General features: G+C 31.1%; 1 protein-coding gene, 1 long non-coding RNA gene and 1 pseudogene across 2 annotated transcripts; 2 read left to right on the forward strand and 1 right to left on the reverse strand.

Annotated features, from left to right (window-relative positions):
* Nucleotides 1–3,100: 3,100 nt before the first annotated feature.
* On the reverse strand, nucleotides 3,101–7,732 carry LOC131598550 (protein ALP1-like; annotated as a pseudogene).
* Nucleotides 7,733–11,159: 3,427 nt separating this feature from the next.
* LOC131596435 (homeotic protein knotted-1-like) lies at nucleotides 11,160–16,019 on the forward strand. The gene is made up of 5 exons (XM_058869081.1): nucleotides 11,160–11,913; nucleotides 12,066–12,188; nucleotides 12,276–12,408; nucleotides 15,097–15,353; nucleotides 15,529–16,019. The coding sequence occupies exons 1-5, from the start codon at nucleotides 11,506–11,508 to the stop codon at nucleotides 15,730–15,732; spliced, it is 1,125 nt and encodes a 374-aa protein (XP_058725064.1). The 5' UTR covers nucleotides 11,160–11,505; the 3' UTR covers nucleotides 15,733–16,019.
* A 4,421-nt stretch (nucleotides 16,020–20,440) lies between these two features.
* On the forward strand, nucleotides 20,441–23,048 carry LOC131600572 (uncharacterized). The gene is made up of 2 exons (XR_009283203.1): nucleotides 20,441–20,607; nucleotides 22,775–23,048. It is a non-coding gene; the product is annotated as an uncharacterized LOC131600572 (long non-coding RNA).
* Nucleotides 23,049–23,359: the final 311 nt, after the last annotated feature.

The raw sequence follows: 23,359 nt of genomic DNA on the forward strand, positions 1-23,359 counted from the left end.
GAATTCAAACAGGAATGTTAGGTAGTCGATGAAGTAGAAGTTGAAAAAGAGAAAGACAAAGAAAAATGAACAACACCTAATAAAGAAATAGAAGCAAGAATAGAAGAAGAAAAGGTGAAAAAGATATTAAGGAATAGAGCGAGAATCCAAGATGAAGATTGTATAATTTTGGATGAAGCACCAAATTCAATAATTTATGTAGACGTAGATATCCAACAACAAGATCTTTAAAAAAAGAATGTCCCTAATTCTAACAACAAGGCTGATGAGAAAGAAGAAATAGATGGTGTATTGGTTAAGATGTATGTCTTGTTCGATACTATAAGCCTAAGAGAATATGGAAGAAAAACTTTCAATTCCTTAAAGTATTGAAATTCCTATCAAACAAAAGGAAGAAGAAGGATGATGTGTTTTTCGTGTCATATATGCCCCCTAACATAAAAATCGAAAGGTTAAACTTAGGACCTTAAAGAAGCGCTTAATGGAGGCAACCCATCAGATAAGTTTTATTTCATTTGTAATTTTAAATATCATTTTATACCAATTAGTCATTTTTATTTTATAGCATGTTGTATTAAGGAGCAAGAGGATAAAGACGTGAACAAGGCATTAAAAGAAGAAAGAGAGATTAAAAAATCTATCTAATCCTATTTTTTCTAATCTCTTGGCACTTTCTAGTGTTGTTGTTGTTTCAGGCAATGGGTCCAAAGCAAAACCGCTCCTCTCGAGCATCATCATCAATCAGATAAGGCCAGAGTGGGCCAAATAGAACCAAGACTTTAACAACACCGTGAGAGACATAACCATATTATAATATTCACCCCTTGATATAATCAAAAGTTTTTAATATTATTGGCTAATTGGTTTTATACTTCATTTTTGAACTCCTTAAACTTTTCTAAGGATTCAGATTTGAATTTCACTAAATACACATGACCATATTTATTGTACTCATCAGTAAATGTGATAAAGTATTGAAAAGTTTTTAATGTTAATGCCTAATTGATTTTATACTTCTTTTTTGAACTCCTTGAACTTTCTAAGGATTCAGATTTGAGTTTCACTAAATACACATATCCATATTTATTGTACTCATCAGTAAATGTGATAATTTATTGAAAACCTCATCTAAATGGTGTGTTGAGTGGTCCACATACATCAGTATGTATGAGTGTTAAAAGATCATTAGTCCTTTCACCTTTTCTTGTGAATTGTGATTTTTGTCATCTTTCCAAGTAAACAAGATTTGCATGTCTCATATGATTCATAATTTAAAAAGTCCAAGAATCCATATTTATGGAGTTTTGAAATGAGTTTCTCATTTATGCCCCCTAAGTGATAATGCTAAAGGTAAGTCATATATAACCTATTAGGTTTCATCCTTTTTCTATTAATGTTATAAATTGACATTTCAAGATCAAGGACATACAATCTATTTTTTATTTGTGGAGTATTATAGAATATATCAATTAAGTAAATAGAGCAACAATTGTTTGTTATCATAAATTAAAAACCAAACTTATACAAACAAGAAACAAAAATAATATTCCTGTTAATTGCAGGTACATAATAGGGCTCTTTAAGTGAACTAATAAACCACTAGGTAAATTCAATACATAAGTTCCTATGGCTAAAGCATCAACATTTTGTCAACTCGTAGATCAACTTTACCTTTTGCCAATTATCAGCTCGTTTTTAGCCCTTACACATTAGTACAAATGTTAGAAACACATCCATTAACCAATGCCCATGACGCAGAAGTAGATAAATTTATTTTTATAATGAAAAAACCTGAATTTGAAGTCTCTACTTCATTATTTTTATCTACCAAGTATTTTCAGTAGTTTCTCTTCCAATGTTTGATCTTATCGCAGTAGAAGAAAGTTCTCTCCTTAGTTATACATCTTTTAGTCTTCAAAGTATAAGCATCAAGTTTAGGCCTTGAAACTTCCTTTCCATTCCATTTACTACCATTATTGTTAATCCATTTGATATGATTCTTTTCATTATTGACCATTAGAATGTTCTTCTCTTTTGAATTCAGATTCTACTCAACAGTTCTCAACATGCATATTAGTTCTAGCAAGGTTTTGTCCATATCATTCATATTTTTTTAGCAAAAGAGAGGGCCTAAGCCCAAACAACAAATTAAAGTTACACACACACACACACACACACACACACACACACACACACACACACACACACACACACACACCAATCTTACGATCTTTAGACCTCTATTGTCATCCTTTAAAAGACTCAATAAACTATTAGGGGCCGAAGAAAAAGAAGCAAAATCAGGCCTAAGACTTCAACCAATATTGACTAACATGTGTGCACATATATTCACCTCATTGTAAAAATGACACAATCTAACATCTTCAAACGTTCACAACAACTTCCGAATTTGACTAATTCATTCATATTTAAATTAATGAAAATGAATGAAGTTCTCTATAATCGGTTGCAAGATCAAATCATTCACGAGATTTTTCTTGAGGGGAAAACTCAATCTTTCAAGGTTCTCTACTTACCCAATCATCTTGAGTACATAAGGATCTACAGGGCTCCCTCACCTAACTTGCCTTGAAAATAGATTTAGAAACTTCAAATCTGTCATGCCTAGGTTGCTTTTAATGTAGCATATTTAGGTGTTAGATCATATCGAGCATTGCCAAATTCTCATGTTGCTTTTGAAATTGAGAGTTCATGGTAGCCAGCATGATTTAGGAAGTTTTTAAGGAGTAATTAATATGCTTCTTATAAGCATCTCTTTCAGTATTACGAGCACAACTTGGAGTCTTCTGTTCACTAATTGGTCCTTGACATTTTTTCCTTGTCAAGGTAGATTGCAAAATGTTGTTTGACGTTTTTTTTTGACATGGTAATCTACATTTGAAAATTAGTGAAGATATAAGCATCATTAATAAAACTTATTCAATTAGGTCTTTAATTAAATATGCTCTCATTGTTTTACTCAAATCAAATATACCTCACCATTTGATTCCAGAAATCTCGTTGGAAGATTTTCTAGTGGATTGAGATTTGTACTTCACTTAGTTTTAAGTTAGTGGTAGGATGATTATACAAAACTCAGTTATTTATGTAGGAACTCCTTCCAATTGTATCTAATATAAATATAGATTATTATTAGTGGGGTGAATAACTTCTTATTCAAGTCCATTATATAAAGTGTTCCCAATTTTCGCTTCTATACGTATCTAATTTTATTATAATTAGTTTAGTTTAGTTAAAACCAATAAGTTAGCAATTTTATATTTCATGTATCCCATCAAATCTTACTAATATAGAACATGCACCTCACCGGGGGGAACTAGATTATTTGATATTAGTCTTGATGAGTGCTAAATATTTGAAAGCTTAAACTTAATATTTATATTGAAGGAGTTTGTAATTAGTATTAATCTAGCCGACTTACTTATCATACAAATTGTCTCAAAAATCTATCAACATACATATATTAAAATGATATGGCTATGTATTCTAACGCAATTGTTCCCTCAAGCCTATTAGAAAACCTAATTTAAACCTAAGAATAATCTATGCTTCTCCAAATATGACATCCATGTAAGAACTAGATTTGGATCTGCATTTGGCCTTTAGTTTTGATGATAAAAATTCATGATATCTTAGGGGACAATTTTGTTCCCTTATGGTTTTTGTCTAGTGTGTAGCTTTTGATTCCAGGTTATGACTCTGATAGTATGGCATGTGAAGTCATCAGTTTCTGAAATCAACACACTTTGACCATAGGAAGATACGAATCGTGCTTTACAAAGATTAATCATGATCTATAACGCTCTTTTGATTGTACTTCTAACATAATACAAGTCATTGCTTCTGATTGTGACTCTGATAAAGGATCTTCTGAAGACTCTCAAGATCTGACTTTTGGCATAAGTTCTGAAGACCAAGTTCCTTCCAAACATCTAACAAAGGGTATTACAATCACACATTCAAAATATATAAGAGAGGTTATTTTACTCACACACATGTCCTTTATTTCCACATTCAAATCATGTAAAATTATGGTTTGAAGTATATGTCTTCTTATTCTTGAGAAATTTCCTCCTTTAACCGAAACTTCAATTTTTTTTATCATTTTGGAGAAATTCGCTAAGTCTTTTTACAAGAAGAGTGCTCTTGAAATTTTTCGAACAATGTCGCAGACGTCATTTTGGATAGGCTTTTTTTTAGATATCGATGTCACTTTCAGTTACCATCTCCTGGTTAAATATCTAAGAATTTTAAGATTAAGTACATCATTATATAAACTCTTACCAAGCGCCGATAAGTAGTTTGTCAAGTGCAAAAATCTTTTCCGCAAGTTAACAATTGACTCTTCGCATGACATCTTAAACATTTCATACTCTTGAGATAGCATGTTCAATTTTGACCTTTTCACTTTCACAGTTCCTCCAAGAGTGACTTCTAACGTAGCCCCATATTTCCTTCGTTGTTTTGCATTGAGAGACAAGGAAGAATTCATCAATGCTTAGGGATGCTTGGAGCAATTTCTTCGCTTTCTTGTCATAGATAAGTTTTTTCTTATCATCTTCATCCCAAGAACTTTTGGTCTTGGGTGTACCATCCCCATTTATAACACTCATAGGAACGAACATATCATTTTCTGTTGCATCGCACACTTCTTCTCCTTGTGCTTCAAGATGTGCTTGCATATATATCTTTCAAAAATCATAATATTCACCACAGAATAAATGAGGTTTTGTTGTTACTACCATCATCTCTAAAAACCAGATTTACAAAATCCATTCTTTGGATTTAAGGAGAAAGTTGCCTATAACATCCTCTGATGCCAAATGTAAGTTTAGAGTGTAATCTAAGAGGGAGTGAACCAGATATTTTAGTATTTTAGCCTTTTCTCAATTTTGAGTGATGACACCTTGTTCTTATTTTTCTGGAACAGTTATGATGATAAAGTGCATAATTATAAAAAGCAATAAAATAAAATAAAGAACACAACAATATATCCTAGTTCCTCTTTCCAAACAAGAGTACTCTAGTCCCCTCACACTCCATGTGAGATTTCATTATGTTAGAAACCATTACAGTCTACCTCTAAAACTCTTTTAACTTTCTATTACAATCAAGAAGACACACTACCTTCTGATTTTACAACACACAAAAGGAAGCATATCTCTTTTAATTTGATACAAATGATCACTAACACTTTGTGATCAATACATACTTTTTAAAAGATATTTGAAGTAAGTTGTTGCACTTTGAATCAATGTCTCTATAAAGATTGATCTTCTCTTCCAATAAACAATTCAAATATAATACAATTAGATAGTGTTGATGATACCTCTCCAAAGCAATGGCAATGTTTAGAAATAACATGATTCAAGTGGCAATGATTCTGAAAAATGTATGGAATCAATGTAATAAAGAGGTATGTAAAAATTCATAATTTTTCAAAAGTTCTACGGGTGTAATTGATTGCATAGTTATGTCAACTGATTATACTCTTTGCTACGTTAAAAAAATTTCAAAAATGAACTGGTGTATTTGATTTGCATATTTTGTCAACCGATTACACTATATTGAAATTTCAAAAACATTCAAAACATAACTAAAATGCAACTAGTTGGCTTATTATGCTAACTGATTATTATAGTGGAAAATTTGATTTTTTTTTCACTTTGAAAAACCATGAAATGAAAGAGTATGCAAAAGAAAAGTTTGTGAACCTTAAGAACAAATGAGATGAAATTTCTTTGAGCATCTAATTATATAGACAAGTTAATTGATACTCGAGATACCTTGATGAAATATTCAATCTCAAGTCTTGAACACAAGCAGGCTCTGTTTGGTAAAACTAGCTGATAGCTGATAAACTAGCTGGTAGCTGATGACTGATAGCTGGTAGCTGGTAGCTGATGACTGGTAGCTGATAGCTGATGACTGGTAGCTGATAAGCTAATTTGAGTGTTTGGTAAATTAGCTTTTGCATTAGCTGATAAATGCATAATGACATAAAAGGACATTCAAAAAATAAATGCGAGTATCAATAAAAATAACTTTTATTAATTTTTATTCAATAAAAATAAACGCATTAATAATCACATGTAAAATATTTTAAATATTATAAAATTAATCATAATACAAAAATATATATATATATATATATATATATATATATATATATATATATATATATATATATATATATATATATATATATATATATATATATATATATATATATATATATAGTAAACATATAAATTTTGTAATTTAATTTAACAAAATAACTAAAGTAATCATATTGTAATTTTCAATTCAATTACATTAGTTTTTAATAATAATAATAAAATCAAGTTTATTGTCTAACATTCCACAGTAAAGCTGCAATACTATTACGAATTTCTTTCATCTTATTAGATCTCCGTGACCCCCCTCCAGTCTTTCACTAGCTTGAGAATTATCAGCAGTATCTCGAAATTCATCATGAGGTACATAATTTGGATGTTGCTCAAGAACATTAAACATCGCATCATCTTGTGAGTTGGCCCTAATATAATTATGCAATGCAAAAGCAGCTATTATAACATCAATTTGGGTCTTAACACTAAACTGCGGCATTTTATTAAGTATTTTCCATCTTTTCTTCAACACTCCAAATGATCTTTCTTTACAACTTCTAAGAGATGAATGTGTGCGGTTGAATACTTCTTGAGCATTATTTGGGGGCTCATGTTCAAATTAAGATTGATGATACCTTATCTTGGGATAAGGCACCAGATATCCTTCTCTATCAGGGTATCCCTTGTCGACTAAATAATATCTACCTGTTAAAATGAAAATAATAATAATAAATAAAATAAAATTATTTAAAAAAAATGTTGTAGAAATACATGAGTATAATAATACCTTCAGGAGGCTTTGGAAAATTTAACGCAGGTGTGTTGATGGCATGAAGAAAAACGCGAGTGTCATGTGCTGATCCTTCCCATCCAACAGATATAAATGTGAAACACATATCAAAATCACAACAAGCCATGACATTGAAGGTGGGAATTCCTTTTCGACTTCTATAACGCATTTGATCAGCCTCGGGAATACATGCAGCTATATGAGTACCATCAATACATCCAATACAATCCTATTAAAAAGTAGATAAGTAAGTATCAATCATGATAAATAATATATATATATATATATATATATATATATATATATATATATATATATATATATATATATATATATATATATATATATATATATATATATATATATATATATAATGCACACACACTCACAAATTTTTGTTTACCTTAAAATAAGGCATGTACCGCTCATCATTAGCAATATGAGGTGGTACACATTGAAAAGTTGGATCCTTTGGTCTTATAATATCATGTGCTAGACCTCTATAGCCTTTACTTCTACCACTAACTGCTTCCAAAACTTCGTGAAATACTCTACTAATAGTCTCACCGGAATGTAGAAACCGCTCTCTAACGTCTCTATTTGAAGCGTCCATAGCAAGTGTATATACAAATATGCCCACCTTCTCTACAACTGTCATTCTCTTACTTGGCTGTAACCCATATTTTGTTTGTAAATCTTCACACAACTGTATAAATAAGTTTGAGTCCATTCTAAAGGCATTCATACATCGAACAGGGTGTCCATTCAATATCTCATTCATCCAATCTTGTCCTCTTTGAACGGAAGTCATACACGGTTCCTTGTAAATATATTTATAGTAATATGCAGCAATTGCACTTAATGCATTTGATCTTATATTCCAATAAAGTGCATATTTTTTTTCTCTTTTTCTCTCTTTCAAAATCCATGATATGCCTACTAATAAACAAAGATATTCAATATATTTATAGTAATATCTAAAAATTGCAATATAATAAAACCAAATCAATATCATTATAATAAAAAATATATTCAATAAAACCAAATCATTCTAATAAACAAGACACAAATGAAACGAATCAAAAATCATTATAATAAAACCAAATCAAAATCAATCTAATAAAACCATACCAAAAAACATTCTAATAATCAAATCATTCTTATAATAAAATCTGAATGTAATAAAACAGAATTCAATATAACTATAAGCACAAACTCCATAAACTTAAAAAACAGATTACAAATTTATTTTTCTTTGGAATGCATGTATGTTAGCCAAATTTTTCTAGACTCATCATCCTCCATGTTTAAAAAAATCTCCCTTCTTGTTTCATTCTCAACCAAACAAGCAGCAAAGCACCATAATTCACTACCCTTTTCCAAAACACCTTCCATAACCATCCGATTTATAATAGACATTGTTGTAGCAATGGTAGAGCTTCCATTAACTTGTTTACTTGTATCACCATCAAATTGCATTATTTCCAATGCCTTATGAGATTGGGATATTAACGTTTCAATTTGACATCCTAGCTTTGCTGCCCCCCCTGTATATTTTCTTTTACGATTTACCTTAATAGGTTTGTTAGCCATGCTTTGTGTTTGTTCAACTCTATTGGTACCTTCAACTTGACTTGGTACTTGTGTATCTCCAATACCTTGGTTTGGTTGTGTATCTCCAATACTTTGGCTTGGTACTTGGGTGCCTCTAACACCCTGTACCGATACTTGAGTGCCACCTACCTCATTCAAATAATCAGGCCAAAAAGAATTTTCTTCACGGAACAAGTTTTCTAATTGGGAGGCATGTCGTCTGTATTCTGCATAAACATGTTCTCCTCCATCACTTTCATAATGATGGTTGTCTTCTCCATCACTTTCTTTATCCTCTTCCCCGCCATTAAAATGTTCTACAGGTTCCACAAAATCGGGATTCACAGAGGGGGCAACAACTTCTTCGCCGCTTGCATAACTATCATCAAAAAGTTGATTCCAGTATTCCTCAATTGAAGGATCTATTGATTTATTACGAAATTTTTTAGCCTCAGGTTTCTCCTACACACAAATAAAAGTTAACCATTAACCTTAAGATCTTATATTAAATTATTTTAATTTTACATTAACTACAAATATTTTTTGTAAAAAACTAACCTTAATTTTTCTATCCCACCACTCATTTGAACAACTAAGCTTTCCTGTAACAGGATCCCATCCTAGGCCAGTTTTACCAAACTTTAGAAACTTCCAAATGCGCCAGTCGCTTTTCATAAAATCAAATTTATTCTTTAAAGATTTTTCTAAACATCTAATGTTGGTGGCAACTTCAAACTCTTTGCTAATCTCCTTCCATTTAAATGATCCACGCCCGTTCTTTCTAATAAACTTGATACAAATGTCACAAAATATCTTTTCATTCTCAGTTGTCCATTTAAATTTGGTTGCTTCCATTTTATCTTTACTTGAATCCATCTTATAAATTTAACAACACACAATAAAAAATATTAGTGTTTTTGGGTTACAGGAATTAAAAAAAAAAAACTACAAGCAAGTCACAACAAAATCTCAATACATCCAAAACACCTCACTCTCATTCAAGCAAATAAATCAATAAATCAATATGTTGTAAACCATATAATTTCACCTATTCATCATTAGTAATAAAAATATAAAATTGGGATTTAGGGTTTTTCTACAAATCATGATTCAAACAACTATTTTACAAAAAAAAAAATAAACAATCACATACCGTAACAATATTTCAAACAACAATATATTGAAGTATAATCAGTTTAAGAGATATGAAGATACCCGGATGATTTAGAGAATGAGAATGGAGAATGAGAATAGAGAAAGGATGACTGATAACTACCAATGAACAAAATGGAAGATGATTTTATCGTGAAACACATATTAGTATAATGACTAACCTTTCTTATTTCCTCAATTAAAACACAATTAATTTAATTTAAATCACAATAAAATATAAAGGGTAAAAATGAGTTTTTAATAAAATACTAAGGGTACAAATGGAAGAAAAGATAACAAGCTAAAAGCTAAAAGCTAAAAAGCTACTTCAATTAGCTTTTGAGAAAAAAGCCAAAAGCTAGTAAAAAAGCTACAAGCTACAAGCTAAATGACAGTTACCAAACAGAGCTTTTTTATTGATACGAGCTGAAAAGCTAAAAGCTAAAAGCTACTTTTTGTGTGTTACCAAACAGACTCGCAATCTATTTTGTCTTCTTGAACACTTCTTCTTGAACGCTTCTTATTGACCTATAAACTTACATTTCACGATTAAATTTAATGGATCATTTCATTAAATGGTAAATAAATGTCATGAACCACCCATCAAATCCTATTGTATGATAAAATTGGCCATTAAAAAAGTACTTTGCACTTCACTAAAGAAAAACTAAAATAATTGTTGTTAAAGACAAAATACTTGATTGTTGACATTAAAAATAATAAATCTTATTGGAAAGTGAGAGCTTGTTTGTATAATTAAATTCAATACATATTATAATCACAATTAATAATATACAAATCTACACATGACACCACTCAACAGTTTTTCGTTTGAACCATGTAATAAACAATTGATCAAGAACCCAAAAAGGGAAATCAATTAGGGGGACAAACTACGGAGATAAGCAAAGAAAATTAACTTTAACAAATAAAGCAAAAATATAAAAAAATAAACCTACTCTACACTTAACTTTTTATTTTAAAAATTATATAGTTTTTGCGCCGCAACCGTATAAGATCACAATAGACAATAAAACTCATGTAAGATTAAGATTTTTGAAAAAAAATCATACATGTATTTGTGTCCGTCTCAGATATCTGCACTGAAACTTTTTTTTTTTATTGTTGTGTCAATCTCGTGAATGTGTTTGAAATATTCCTCCGTCCTGAATTATAAGTAAATATTCTTTTTTTAGATCATTGAATAATCAATGTATCTGATCTTATAGATCAGATACATTCACTACTCAATAAACTTAAAAAAAATTATTTGTTTATAATTAAAACCGGAACGAATATGTTTTAATATGTTTTAGAGAGTAAAACTATTCATAAGAGAAGTTAAATTACCAAATTGATATAATTGAGTTCAAACCTAAAACATCTAATTAAATTGATAGAAATCACTTATCATCTCGAATAATTTTAGGTATTACACTTAACTTTTTATAATATTTAAATATGTATATTCATTTATTTCCATCAACAAAACATAGTCTTGTCAACCACCCCTATCTCCAAGACATTGCCGGTTTGAACAAAGCCATCTCTCTCTTTCTCTCTCCGTACAACACATCATGTGAAGGTTTTGCTGGTTTCTATCTTCTCCACCCTGTCAATGCCCCAAAATCTACACCTTCACCATCCTAAAACTTTCCCAACCTCTTGAACCCTTTCAACACACACAAAACCACACTTGTGTTATGTTTTCTTGTCCTTAACATTCATAGTATTCATTATATATATAAACAATCTCAACCATGTTTTCTCTCTAGGGTTTCAATCAATTTCTTAACCTTTCCAAATTAGGGTTTGAGTATTTATTTATAGAGTTGTTAAATGGAAGAATACACTAATAATCCAAATCCAAATCCAAATCAAAATCAATCTTCTAGGCCAAATTTCTTGTATAACCAGATTCCAATGAACAACAACTCCTTTCATCTTCAATCAAGAGCATCAGAAAATTGTTTTCAGTCAGAACAAGTACATCATCATCATCATCATCAACAAAGTGCTGTGAAAACTGAATCTAATAGTTCTTCACAACTTCATACTTCAATTTTTCATTACCCTAATTTAATGAGAACAAATATTATTCCACAAACAATTATGAATCATCATCAACAAAGTGGTGGTGGAGGAGGAAGTCCTAGTAGCTCTAATGAAGCTGAAGCTATAAAAGCAAAAATCATTGCTCATCCTCAATACTCTAGTCTCTTACAAGCTTACATGGATTGTCAAAAGGTCACTCACTATTATCAATCATTATTATTATTTTTTAAAATAATTTAATCTAAGATTCTCATCATCATAATAATTTAATCAAACATATATATACCTAATTTTTTATTTTTTATATATATAGATATATATTAATTATTTTTTAATATGTGTAGATTGGAGCACCACCTGAAGTGGTGGCTCGTATGGTGGAAGCAAGGCAAGAGTTTGAAGCAAGACAAAGATCTTCAGTTAACTCAAGAGAATCTTCAAAAGATCCAGAACTAGACCAATTCATGGTAATTATTTTGATAATATTTTTTTATATATAAAATAAAATATATAGATTTATAAAAATATTTTGTGTGTGTGTGTTTTTTTAATAGGAAGCATATTATGATATGCTTGTGAAGTATAGAGAAGAATTAACAAGGCCAATACAAGAAGCTATGGATTTCATGAGAAGAATTGAAACTCAGCTAAATATGCTTTGTAATGGACCCCTTAGGATCTTCCCAGGTGAGTAATCTTTTTATTATTAATATTAATATTATAGTAATTAATTAATTAATTAATTAACTTCACTGAAATTAAGTGATTAATTAATTAATTGTGGATTATGGAGTACTAGCTTCTAGGTATGAATAAATGTGTGAGTGAGGGGTTGTGAAGTTCTTGAAATTCGTAAACTCAAGTGTTTCTGAAGAGATGCAGAAAATTTTGACCAAAAATCTCACATGCTTTCAAATCGTGGGAGCAGAAAAAGGGACCCAGAGAGAAAATTTATGATATTTCTTTCTTCATCTACAGAACCCTAATCTCTACTATCCTAGATTCTTATCTTTATTTTATTTTATTTTATTTTTGAAGAAAATGTTTTTAAAAAAAATAGGTTTTTCTTTTCTTTTTTGGTAAGTGTCCTTTTAGAGGTTACACTGTTCATTCTTCACGATTGTAGATGAATTTTTTATAGTTAAATTCATTTTTTATTGTTTGGTAAAATCGAAATACACACGTTGGTGTTTTTATGCTGCTGGGCTTATTTTTCCCAAGCTAGGAACTGACTGAGTTTCTGACAAAATTATTCTCCTAGGGTTTGTTTGTTAATCAATATTTTACTGACTAAAACCGATTCTAAGTATGTGTTTAACAGTTTCAAAGGATTCATTGGGTTTTGTGCTGCAAAGACAAACACACATAGTTGTAGTCCTTTCAGTCTTAAATATCACTCTGGTTTTTATCTTTATTATAAGAAACTTTTTTACATAAATTGAATATTCAATCTATTTAATTCATATATAATTCAAATATACTGTGTTTTGTACTGAAACTAGAGTTAATCGGTCTTAAATATTTCATTGGTTTTTATCTTTAAGCATATTTAGTTTATAATTCACTCTTAATTTTATTTTATGTTTCGCTTTAGCTTTTTAACAAAAAAATATTATAAATTAGTTCTTTAATTTTACTTATATTATTTTATTTGGTCTTTTCGGTTAAATTTCTGTAAAAAAAAATTAAGTTATAGTGACGTGGTTGTACAACAAGGATCAATGTCCGAATGTGATTCAACATTTGGACTATAAAATAGAATTTTCATTTATGTTTTTTAGATTAAAGTTATTCACCATCCGAGAAACTTAATGGAAATTCTATTTTATAGTATAAATGTTAAGTTAGGTTTAGACTTTGAGGCTTGGGGTCTTGCTAACCAGTGCCCTCAGGGTAATGGTTAAGCATTCCTAAAAAAGAAAATATTTTATAGAAATTTTAATATTTCAATTTTCAAGGTATTAAATACGCAGATTACCGAGATAAATTTACTATTTTAAAGTCTTAACCATTGCCATGAGGGCACTGGTTAGAATTGTGTTTTGATGTATATTTCATATATAGTTAAGATGTATTGTGTTTTGTATTGGAACTAGAGTTAAATCAAAACAAGTGTATTTTTAAGTCTGATACGATAATTCACGATTTTCGATATGGTGGAGAGGAGACTGATGTGTAAAGTTAATACTTCAACGTAAAGAGTGAAAAGTGAAGTTTGAAAGAGAAATGATTAGAATATATGTGAAGTGTCGAGTTTTCTCTTTAATTTGGGGGAATGCCCAATAACTACACGCGTGTGAAACGGCGTGAGATTTAGTTGTTGGATTGAAGTGGGGATAAGCATGTGAGAGATATTTTATGACCCGTGACGTGGAAAAAGAAAGTCTACTTGTCCCTCGTGTAGTAACTTGTTACTTTTTCAGGCCTTGTGAATAGCCCGAAACACATTGTTTATTTAATGTATTTAAAAAGTAAATTTTTATTATAAGAAAGTATAATAATTTTTACAAAAATTATTGTTAAACTATCTTGATTGATAGTTGTGTAAGAGCAATCGGATATAATATTGTTTATTTATAAATGGTGAAATTATGCATATTCATTTATTAAATAAAAAATTCTAACATAAATCAAATAGTTTAACTATTATATTTTAAAAGATGAATGAGTGAAATTTCGGGGTACTCTTACATCTAATATCGAATGTTTATATATAACTAGTAATTCAGGTGGCTTGTCAGCTACTAACTCAGGAGGCTTAAGGAGACTTATTAAATGAGTTTTTGTTTATACTTAATATAAACATTACATTTTTTACTTTAAAAAATGAGGCTATATATTTGGTTTAATTTTTTCTATATTTCTTTCTATTGCTATCTTTTTTTACTCTTTTATATTTTTCTTCTTCCATTGTACAAGAAAGAGTATCTTCTATGGATGTTTGTTAAATCGACCTCAAGTCAAATATTGTTGTATAGGTATCTGTCACAATTTTGTCATTTGAAAAATATATATATATATATATATATATATATATATATATATATATATATATATATATATATATATATTTTGAAATGAAAAATATAAATCTTATATATAAATTACTTTTAGTTTCAATTTTCACGTAATATAAGATTTTTCTGGTGTACTTGAACAAAACTAAAGATAAAATTTTAGAGTTTTTATTTTGAAAAGTAATTTTCAAAACTCAAAGATTTAAATACATAATTTCTATTACGAAGTTTTTATATTTAGTTCCTCAAAAAGTGTTCTATGAGAGTGAATTAATTAGTTTAGGATTGCTTACAATATAATTTAATTCTGTTTTGAGAAAAAAAAAGTTGCCTGACCTATTGATTATTGTTGAGGCAGATGATAAAAATGAAGGAGTTGGTTCATCAGAAGAAGAACAAGAGAACAGTGGCGGAGAAACCGATCAAGTTCCCGAGATCGATCCTCGCGCCGAAGACCGTGAACTGAAAAACCATCTCCTGAAGAAATACAGTGGTTACTTAAGTAGCCTTAAACAAGAACTTTCCAAGAAGAAAAAGAAAGGAAAACTCCCTAAAGAAGCTAGACAAAAACTACTCAACTGGTGGGAATTGCACTACAAATGGCCATACCCTTCCGTAAGTTCCAAATGTCCAAACCCTTACTCCTCTAATAACTATCCTTTTCAGACTCACTGAAGAACCAATGTATCTCGTCATGATCAGATACATCAGTTCTTCAGTAAGTCTAAAAATAGAATATTTGCTTATAGTGATCAGACACATCGGTTCTTGTTGCATTTGTGATTATTAGGAATCGGAGAAGGTGGCATTGGCTGAATCAACAGGTTTGGATCAGAAGCAAATAAATAACTGGTTTATAAATCAAAGAAAGAGGCACTGGAAACCATCTGAAGACATGCAGTTTATGGTGATGGATGGACTGCATCCACAGAGTGCAGCTCTTTATATGGATGGTCATTACATGGCTGATGGACCCTATCGTTTAGGGCCATAATTAATCATGCTTCATCATCATCATCCTCATCACTTTATTTATTATATTATGTTATATTTTGTTATAGTTTAAGAGGGTATGTAAAACAATCTTATGATGTTCAATATTGTTGGATTTTAAATGTTATATGTTTGTAGCTGTTGTTGCAGTTTTTTTCTTCCTAAGATTTGTTAATTCTATATCTTTATTTTATGAGGCAATATGAGTAATTTTAATTTGTGGTGTTTGAAGTAAACAGAAGATGGAAATTTCAATTTGGAGGTTATTTAAATGTATATGAAAAGAAAGTTCTTGTGATTATGATTCAATATTTGTGTTGCCATGTTGAGGTCATTCTAGAAGGTTATCTTACAGTTTTCTTTTTTTGTTTGCCCATTTAGAAGAGAGGGAAAATGAAGACTTTTAAGAGAATGTTGTAGATGAAAAAATCTAAGTATATATTTCCTAAAGGTTGTCAATGATACCAAGTTCATTATGATAACTTGTATATTTGAGCTATGTTTTTTTCTAATTTTTTTACTAATATGCCACATATATGGAAAGAATGCACTAATATGCCACAAGCTGGAAATAAAATACCAATATACCATTTTCAGTAAAGGTTCGTCCAATAGTTGGACGATCATTTGAAGCATTTATTTTTCTAGTTGCGGTTCGGCCAACCCTTGGCCGACCCTGTGAAGAGTGTTTTTTTTTTTATTTTTTATTTATTTTGAATTAATAAATAATATTTTTATATTATAAATATTAATAATTAATTATTTTAATTAGTGTTTTAGAAGTTGGACTGAACCGGTCAATTGGACCGATGAGATCGGAAACTAGACGGGTCATTGGTCTGGTGTGATTGTTAGAATTGATGTGATATTGAACCGGTGAGAACCGACTAAAACCGATTAAATATAAATATAAATATATGTTTTTTTAATACGCAATTTGAATTTAGCAGGATTCGAACCTGAGACTTTGAGAGTAGCACACTTAATTAATTATTAAATTATAAATATTAATAATTAATTCATTTTAATATAATATTTATTTATTATTTTAATAATATAATAAAAGTATAAACAATTTTTTTTTAATTTTACACTCGTTTTTTATTTAAAAAGGGTGTAATATAACATGTATTTACACCCGTTTGTGAACAGATATAAATTTGTTAGATATTTTTCACCCGATAAATATACACCCGGTTTTTAGTCGGTTCTCACCGGTTCAATAACATATCTGATCCACTTCCAGTTTCCGATCTCATCGGTCCAATCGACCGGTTTGGTCCAATTTTTAAAATTATTAATTATTAATATTTATAATATAAAAATATTATTTATTAATTCAAAATAAATAAAAAATGAAAAAAAAAAAACAATATTCACCTAGTCGGCCAAGGGTTGGCCGCACCGCAACTAGAAAAAAAAGCTCCAGATGGTCGTCCAACTATAGGACGAGCCTTTACTTAAAAATGTGGCACAAGTTGCGGCTGAAAAAGTCACAAAGTCGCCACTGTATTTTATTCATTTCTAAGAAAAGGGGTAATTAATAATGATGAACCTTAAAGGAAAGGATAAGGTGGTCATTGCAAATGAATATGAGTTTGGGAGTCGGTTAAGTGAATTTTAAAAAAGTTGATGCTCTACGAGTATGATAGGGCAATTCCGACGACTCCCTCTATCGACATTTTTCATATAGACCCAACAAATAAGTGTAATATCTATCAAAAACTGAAGACCAAAATTCCATGTCTGTCTTCGGGCTAGGAAGCTAGCAACACATGGTTTGAATCCACATGAATGGAAGTTTTCTCCTTGTGGACTTAAGCAGAAGACGCTTATGAACCAGTCTCTCAACTTGAATCTCATCTAATTCTTGGATGGAAGATAAACTTTCCTCGCCTCCTCCAAGTTGAAGTTTTAAGTTGATATGTGATACTTCAATTTGTTGTTTGAAATTTTAAATACTCTGATATTTTCTACATTATAATTCCGGGTAGAATTTGGGGTGTTACATAAGTGGTATCAGAGCAGGTCGGTCCATCCGCCCAAGTTGTCGAGTCAGTTGAGTTGTGCGACAGTTGAATGCTGTCAGTGTTTTATGTTGTAGTACGCGACACATGTGTGAAATACTGTTGGTACTTATTTTGTTGTTGCAGGAAGTAGTTTGAGCGAGGTGGAGGAGAAGCTTTGCTCCTCCGATATGTTTCAGTCGTAAGTTGTTGGTGCAATGTAGTGCTTAACGAGATAGTGCAAGTACTGTTGGAGCTTGTTAACATGGATTTAAGGTTTTGGTTGTTTAACAAGCTTGGAGCGTCTGTAGAAGGAGAATGATCAAGAATTGTTGACGTTTACTCTTCGAAGGATGAGGAACAATGTAGCAGTTGTTGATCCGCAAGTATGGTGCAAACTCATGATGTTTCGGGAGGTAACCGTTAAGTACCAAGAATAAATCCTGGAAGATGGAATCTAGAAAGTTGTTGTGTTCAGCATTGTGGATGAACTGTGAAGTTTTCAGTGCGATTAGCCTTGTGAAAGGTACCGGTGTTGGAAAAGTGATAGAATGATGAAGTTGCGGTGGACTTTATGTTGGACTCGCATAAGTGATTGTCGGATATCCGATTTGAAGCGTCGGAAAGATAATTAACGAGGTGAATTTTACTACAAGAATGGATGCCGCAACTGTAAGTAGATTTATTTGTGACAAGATGGTATTGGAAAGAGGTGAAGTTAACGGTTATGCTTGTCCTTGGAAAACGGACTTGTGCGTTGGTATCGCGCAGGACGTCAGCGTCAGAGATGAGTGAATTTAAGAAGCAATTCGAAAGTTTGTTGAGAAGTAATTTTAAGATCAAGTGTGTCATTTGAAGAGTTTGAGAGATATGGATTATCGCAGTATGATGTTGATGTTTGTATTTCGGATAACGTCGGAGAATTGTATCTTGAGCTTCGAGTATCGGATTGGCGTACCGTTTGAGCCTACGAAGAGGTCAGACTATACTCTACCTTATAGAAGTGTTATGGATATAGTAGAAGTGAAGCCTGTTGTATATAAACGGTTATTGCCGCAATTGTCCGAAAAAAAGTTAAGCCGAGCATGTTGTTGTGTAAGAGTCCTGTGTAAGCTGTTGGCGAAGGAACAACAATTAAGTGAAGTATTGTTGTAGGCCTTGATGTAGGATTATTGATAGGTGATTGGAACTGTGGTAGAAGCTGTCAAAGTTGTTGAAACCTTATGGATCGCGAGTAAGAGTCGGAAATGCAAAGAGATGAGTATGATTTCAATGATAAGAAGTGTTGATATTGGTGTGAAGAAATTTTGTTCTAATGTATCTTCAGAGGTGTTTCAGTAAGTAGCTGCAAGACGTCAGTGTTAGCAGGTTCGGATAGTTTTGCAAGTTGTTGAAGTATGGTATTTTGGGTACATAAGTTCAATTTCTAAAGGAACACTATTATAGTTGGTAATGATGGTTATACTCCATTATGATTGTCGGGTCTCTATTGACTAATTGAGGACTTGATCATCTTTAATCTCTTGTAGACTGAATTGTATTGGATGTTATAGACTTATCTTACTATCTCGATGGTGCATTAATGGGTGAATGTTGAGGAAAGTCTGAAAATTAGTTGAAGCTTGTGAATCATATAAGTCGATAAAAACTCTAATGAAGGACGATTAATTAAGATGGATGATTAGAGTTGCGCAGTTGGAGCATGATGTGCCAGATGTATTGTGTTTTCTTGTGAATAGTGCTGATTGTAATAGGATGTTCTTGTAAGTCGTTGGTTAAGGATGAGTTGTGTGGTTATTAGTCGATTTATGTGATCTGATTGGTATTATGATAATTTTGTCGTTGTTGCATTAATGCTGTTGTTGATGCTTCGTTAGTGAATGACACCCGAGTATGTAAAATAAAAATCGTATATGTGTATCGGTGTTGAGTATGTTGTTGAGATGATGAGGAAATGTTGTATCCTCAAGTATGAGCGAGTGAAGATTGTTGCTACGTCGTAAGATGTTGTTCCAAGATATTGCTGAAATGGTTAGCAAGTTAGAAACGATTATGTTGCAAGGATAACTGTGAGATTGGCGTAGGAGTTTTGGATTCAAGTCCAGTTGAGATACATATATATCGGAATAGTAATAGTCGGAGTGTTGTCAAGCGCAACTTGAGAATAAGAAAGTCAGATGAGGACGTGATGTTAGGGATGATTGTGTTGGGCGAATTTTCGAGGACGAAAATATTTTAAGTGGGGGAGAGTTGTAACGCCCCGAATTTAATTAATCGGATTTTAGTCGGATAGTCGGAAGAATAATATTAAGAATAATATTATTTATTTATTGAGATGTTTATTGAAATTTCCGCGTTTTAGGACGACTTAGTCGGTATTAGTTCGGTATAGCGGATCGATATTTAATCGAAGATTTTAATATTTTTAGTATTAAAAATATTAATGAGTTAATGTTTAGCGTTTTGGGAATTTTCCGAGTAATTAAGATTAGACCGGAAATATGAGGCATTGAGTAATAATTCGGTATATTAACATAATCGGATTTTATTTTAATAGAATTTAAGTGGAAGTATTATTTTTACATGAAGTGTATAAATGATATTGGGCTTAAATAATGGTGTTACTATGTATTAAGGGTATATTTTATTAGGCCCATTACTATGTGGTGGTAACCAAGTGGTAATATCCTTTTGTCATTTTGGTAAAGTGGAAGCATAGAGCATTGGAGTAATCGAGGAAGGAGAAAAAGAAAGAATAGAAAGGGGGTAGGGTTGTGAAGAGGAGAAGAAGGAGACCCAAAATGTTGCTTTTAAGTGTCATTTTTCTCAAAATCTCCATTCAAATTCCTTAAAGCTGCACTCAATCCAAGGTAAGGGGGTTCTTACTACCTAAATGAGAATATGATGAATTTTATGTGGGTTTAAGGTATAAATTTGTCAGTGGGGTGTGTTAATTTTATTTTCTGTTTGATATTGCAAATGAAATTTTTTCCGGCAATAATGCTGTTCTTGGAGGTGCCACGCCGGTGTACTAGTTAGATGGTGTCCTGCAGCTACTCACTTGATTCATTCTATATTTTCATCTGATATTGATTACTACTTGGTCTTTGTTTTTTGTGTTCCATCACTTCATGTGTATATATATATATATATATATATATATATATATATATATATATATATATATATATATATATATATATATACACACGAAGGTTAGTATAGTGATAATGGAGTATGAATAGATAGAAATCTGGAAACAAATAATGAACAGTAACAAGTGCCTCATCTCATGTGCTTGGGACGACCGACACGGTTCTAAGGGGACGGTAGGCATGCTTGGTCGTGTCACCCACTTGCTTAATCTCTCTTAATCCTTATTTTGTTCTTAGTTAGTCATTTGTTCTCCAAACATACAATATTACTTTATTATACTATTAACAGAACTAGTTTTCTACACCACATTAAATAGAACTATGTAATTCAGAACAGTTTCGTTTGAACGAAATAGCTTAAGTAAGCGGTATAATTAGTTGTCCGGAATTTGATGAAAATTTACGTGGTAGCTAAGTTTAATTAGTAGGTTAATGTGGTGGTGATATTTTGTTGAAATTGTGCTATTTTACTAACCGACCAAAATAGTGTGGATTTGAGTATCCTTTATATTAAAATGTTGGTTTTGGAATAGAAAATGAAGTAGTAAATTGGAAATTGGATTGGAAATAGAATATTGAATTGAAACTTCAGATGATAGGATTGTTAATTGGTTGATTTAATTAATAGTTGAGTTAATTTCAGTAAGTCTAATTGATTGGAAAATACTTAGACTTGGATAAATTATTCGGTTTATCGATAAATAACGGTATCTTGAGAATTTGACCATAATTGTGTTTTTGATTGACTATTTATGTTGAAAATAATATATTGATGTGCCAATGATATCGTTTTGATAATTAACATGATATCTAATTTAGTTAAATGTTAATTGGAGGTTGATTCAGTTTACTTGATAAATTGGCACACTAGGATTATTTTGAGAATTGACCGAAAATTGTGATTTGTTGTGAATATCTTTGTGATTATTTTGCTAATGGCATCGACCGTTGATTAGGTGAATTGTCGGAATTGTTCCGTTGTTATATGAAGTTGTTATATTATGTGTGAAGTGTTATTACCTTTTATGATCGGTGATAATTATGATATGGGCGTGTGTCTTGTGACGAATATTTTGTGAAGTAAATGATAAATGATGATTGTTGTGATGATTTTGTTAATATGTGAAGTTATATGTTTACCGTGATATACCGAAACATGATGATGATGATGTCGTGATGAGTTTATTTCTATGTGAAGATGAATGATTAATTGTGACGTTGAATTACCTCTAATAATTGTTAATTATCAGTGACGTAGGCGTATGCCTAGTGATGACGTGTGATTGTGATGAGTATGTTGTGTATGTCTTGTTTGTCGAGTCACATTTCATATGCATACTCAGTGATGGCCTGAATTGGCAAAATTAGTGACGAAGGCTTATGCCTTGTGCCTCTGAATTGGGCAATTGGCTACAGAGGCTGAAGCTCCGATTGGTACCACATGCATATACATGAGTCATGTCCCATGTGTCTTATGTGATTCATAGTTGTGATATTTTGTGACTATATAGTGATTGTATTTTTGTGACTTATTAAATGATGGGATTATGTGAAGATGTGAATTTGTGATTTAATGAATAGAATGATGATATTATTACTTGTGAATGCGATTAACCGAATATGCCTAATTTCTGATATATAATAAAGATGCCTATGTGTTAACTTGTTGATGATGCTTAAATGATGACTTGTTGAATATGATTATATGTTGATATCATGACTATTCATTGATGATGTTCTTTGTGTTGTTTATGTTGATGTGGTGTGAGACGGTGATTCATTTATATCCTTCACCTAATATATGATTTATCATGATCCTATTTATATAGTTTGATATCTCACCCTTGCTGCTGATGTTTCCCCTACCATGGGAAATGGGCAGGTACTCAAGTATAGCTGTGGAAGTTTGCTTCTTCATCGAGTCCTGTTGGTGTGTCGCTCTGATACGTAGCACTCGGGGGTCGTTTATATCGTTATATCTATGTTGTCGATGTTTTTAGTCGTTCTTATTATAACCGTTGAATCCAAGTTGAATAATATGAAATACTTATTATACTTCCAAGCTGTTTGAGTTGAGATAAAGCTGATAGTTGAACGTTATTCGAATGCTATGTATCATTGTTAAATTACATACAAGTTGAAGTTTTAAGTTGATAGGTGATACTCTAATCTGTTGTTTAAATACTCTGATATTTTCCGCATTATAATTTCGGGTAGAATTTGGGGTGTTACAACTATAGAATATAGAAAGTAATTTGATAAGCATCAATTTTGAGATAAAGACGAAACCCTGCTTTTGTACGACGCTTTGCTGGAAAGGTATACCATTTTACTAATTAATGGAGCGATTTGATTGGATTGAGTCTTTGAAAATAGACTAATTTTATTGAGCCTTTGATATGTTCAAAACACTTTTGAAATAGTAAAAAATCAGATAAAATATCTCTATGCATCTCCAACATTTTAT

Source organism: Vicia villosa, linkage group LG4, assembly GCF_029867415.1.
Source record: "Vicia villosa cultivar HV-30 ecotype Madison, WI linkage group LG4, Vvil1.0, whole genome shotgun sequence".
NCBI lineage: Eukaryota > Viridiplantae > Streptophyta > Magnoliopsida > Fabales > Fabaceae > Vicia > Vicia villosa.

What these genes read in the sequence shown, in the direction of transcription:
- LOC131596435 (XM_058869081.1), top strand. Translation starts at nt 11,506, where the DNA reads ATGGAAGAATACACTAATAATCCAAATCCAAATCCAAATCAAAATCAA. An exon ending in ACCCCTTAGGATCTTCCCAG is followed by an intron (nt 12,409 to 15,096) that starts GTGAGTAATCTT and finishes TTGTTGAGGCAG; the next exon opens with ATGATAAAAATGAAGGAGTT. An exon ending in ACAAATGGCCATACCCTTCC is followed by an intron (nt 15,354 to 15,528) that starts GTAAGTTCCAAA and finishes TGTGATTATTAG; the next exon opens with GAATCGGAGAAGGTGGCATT.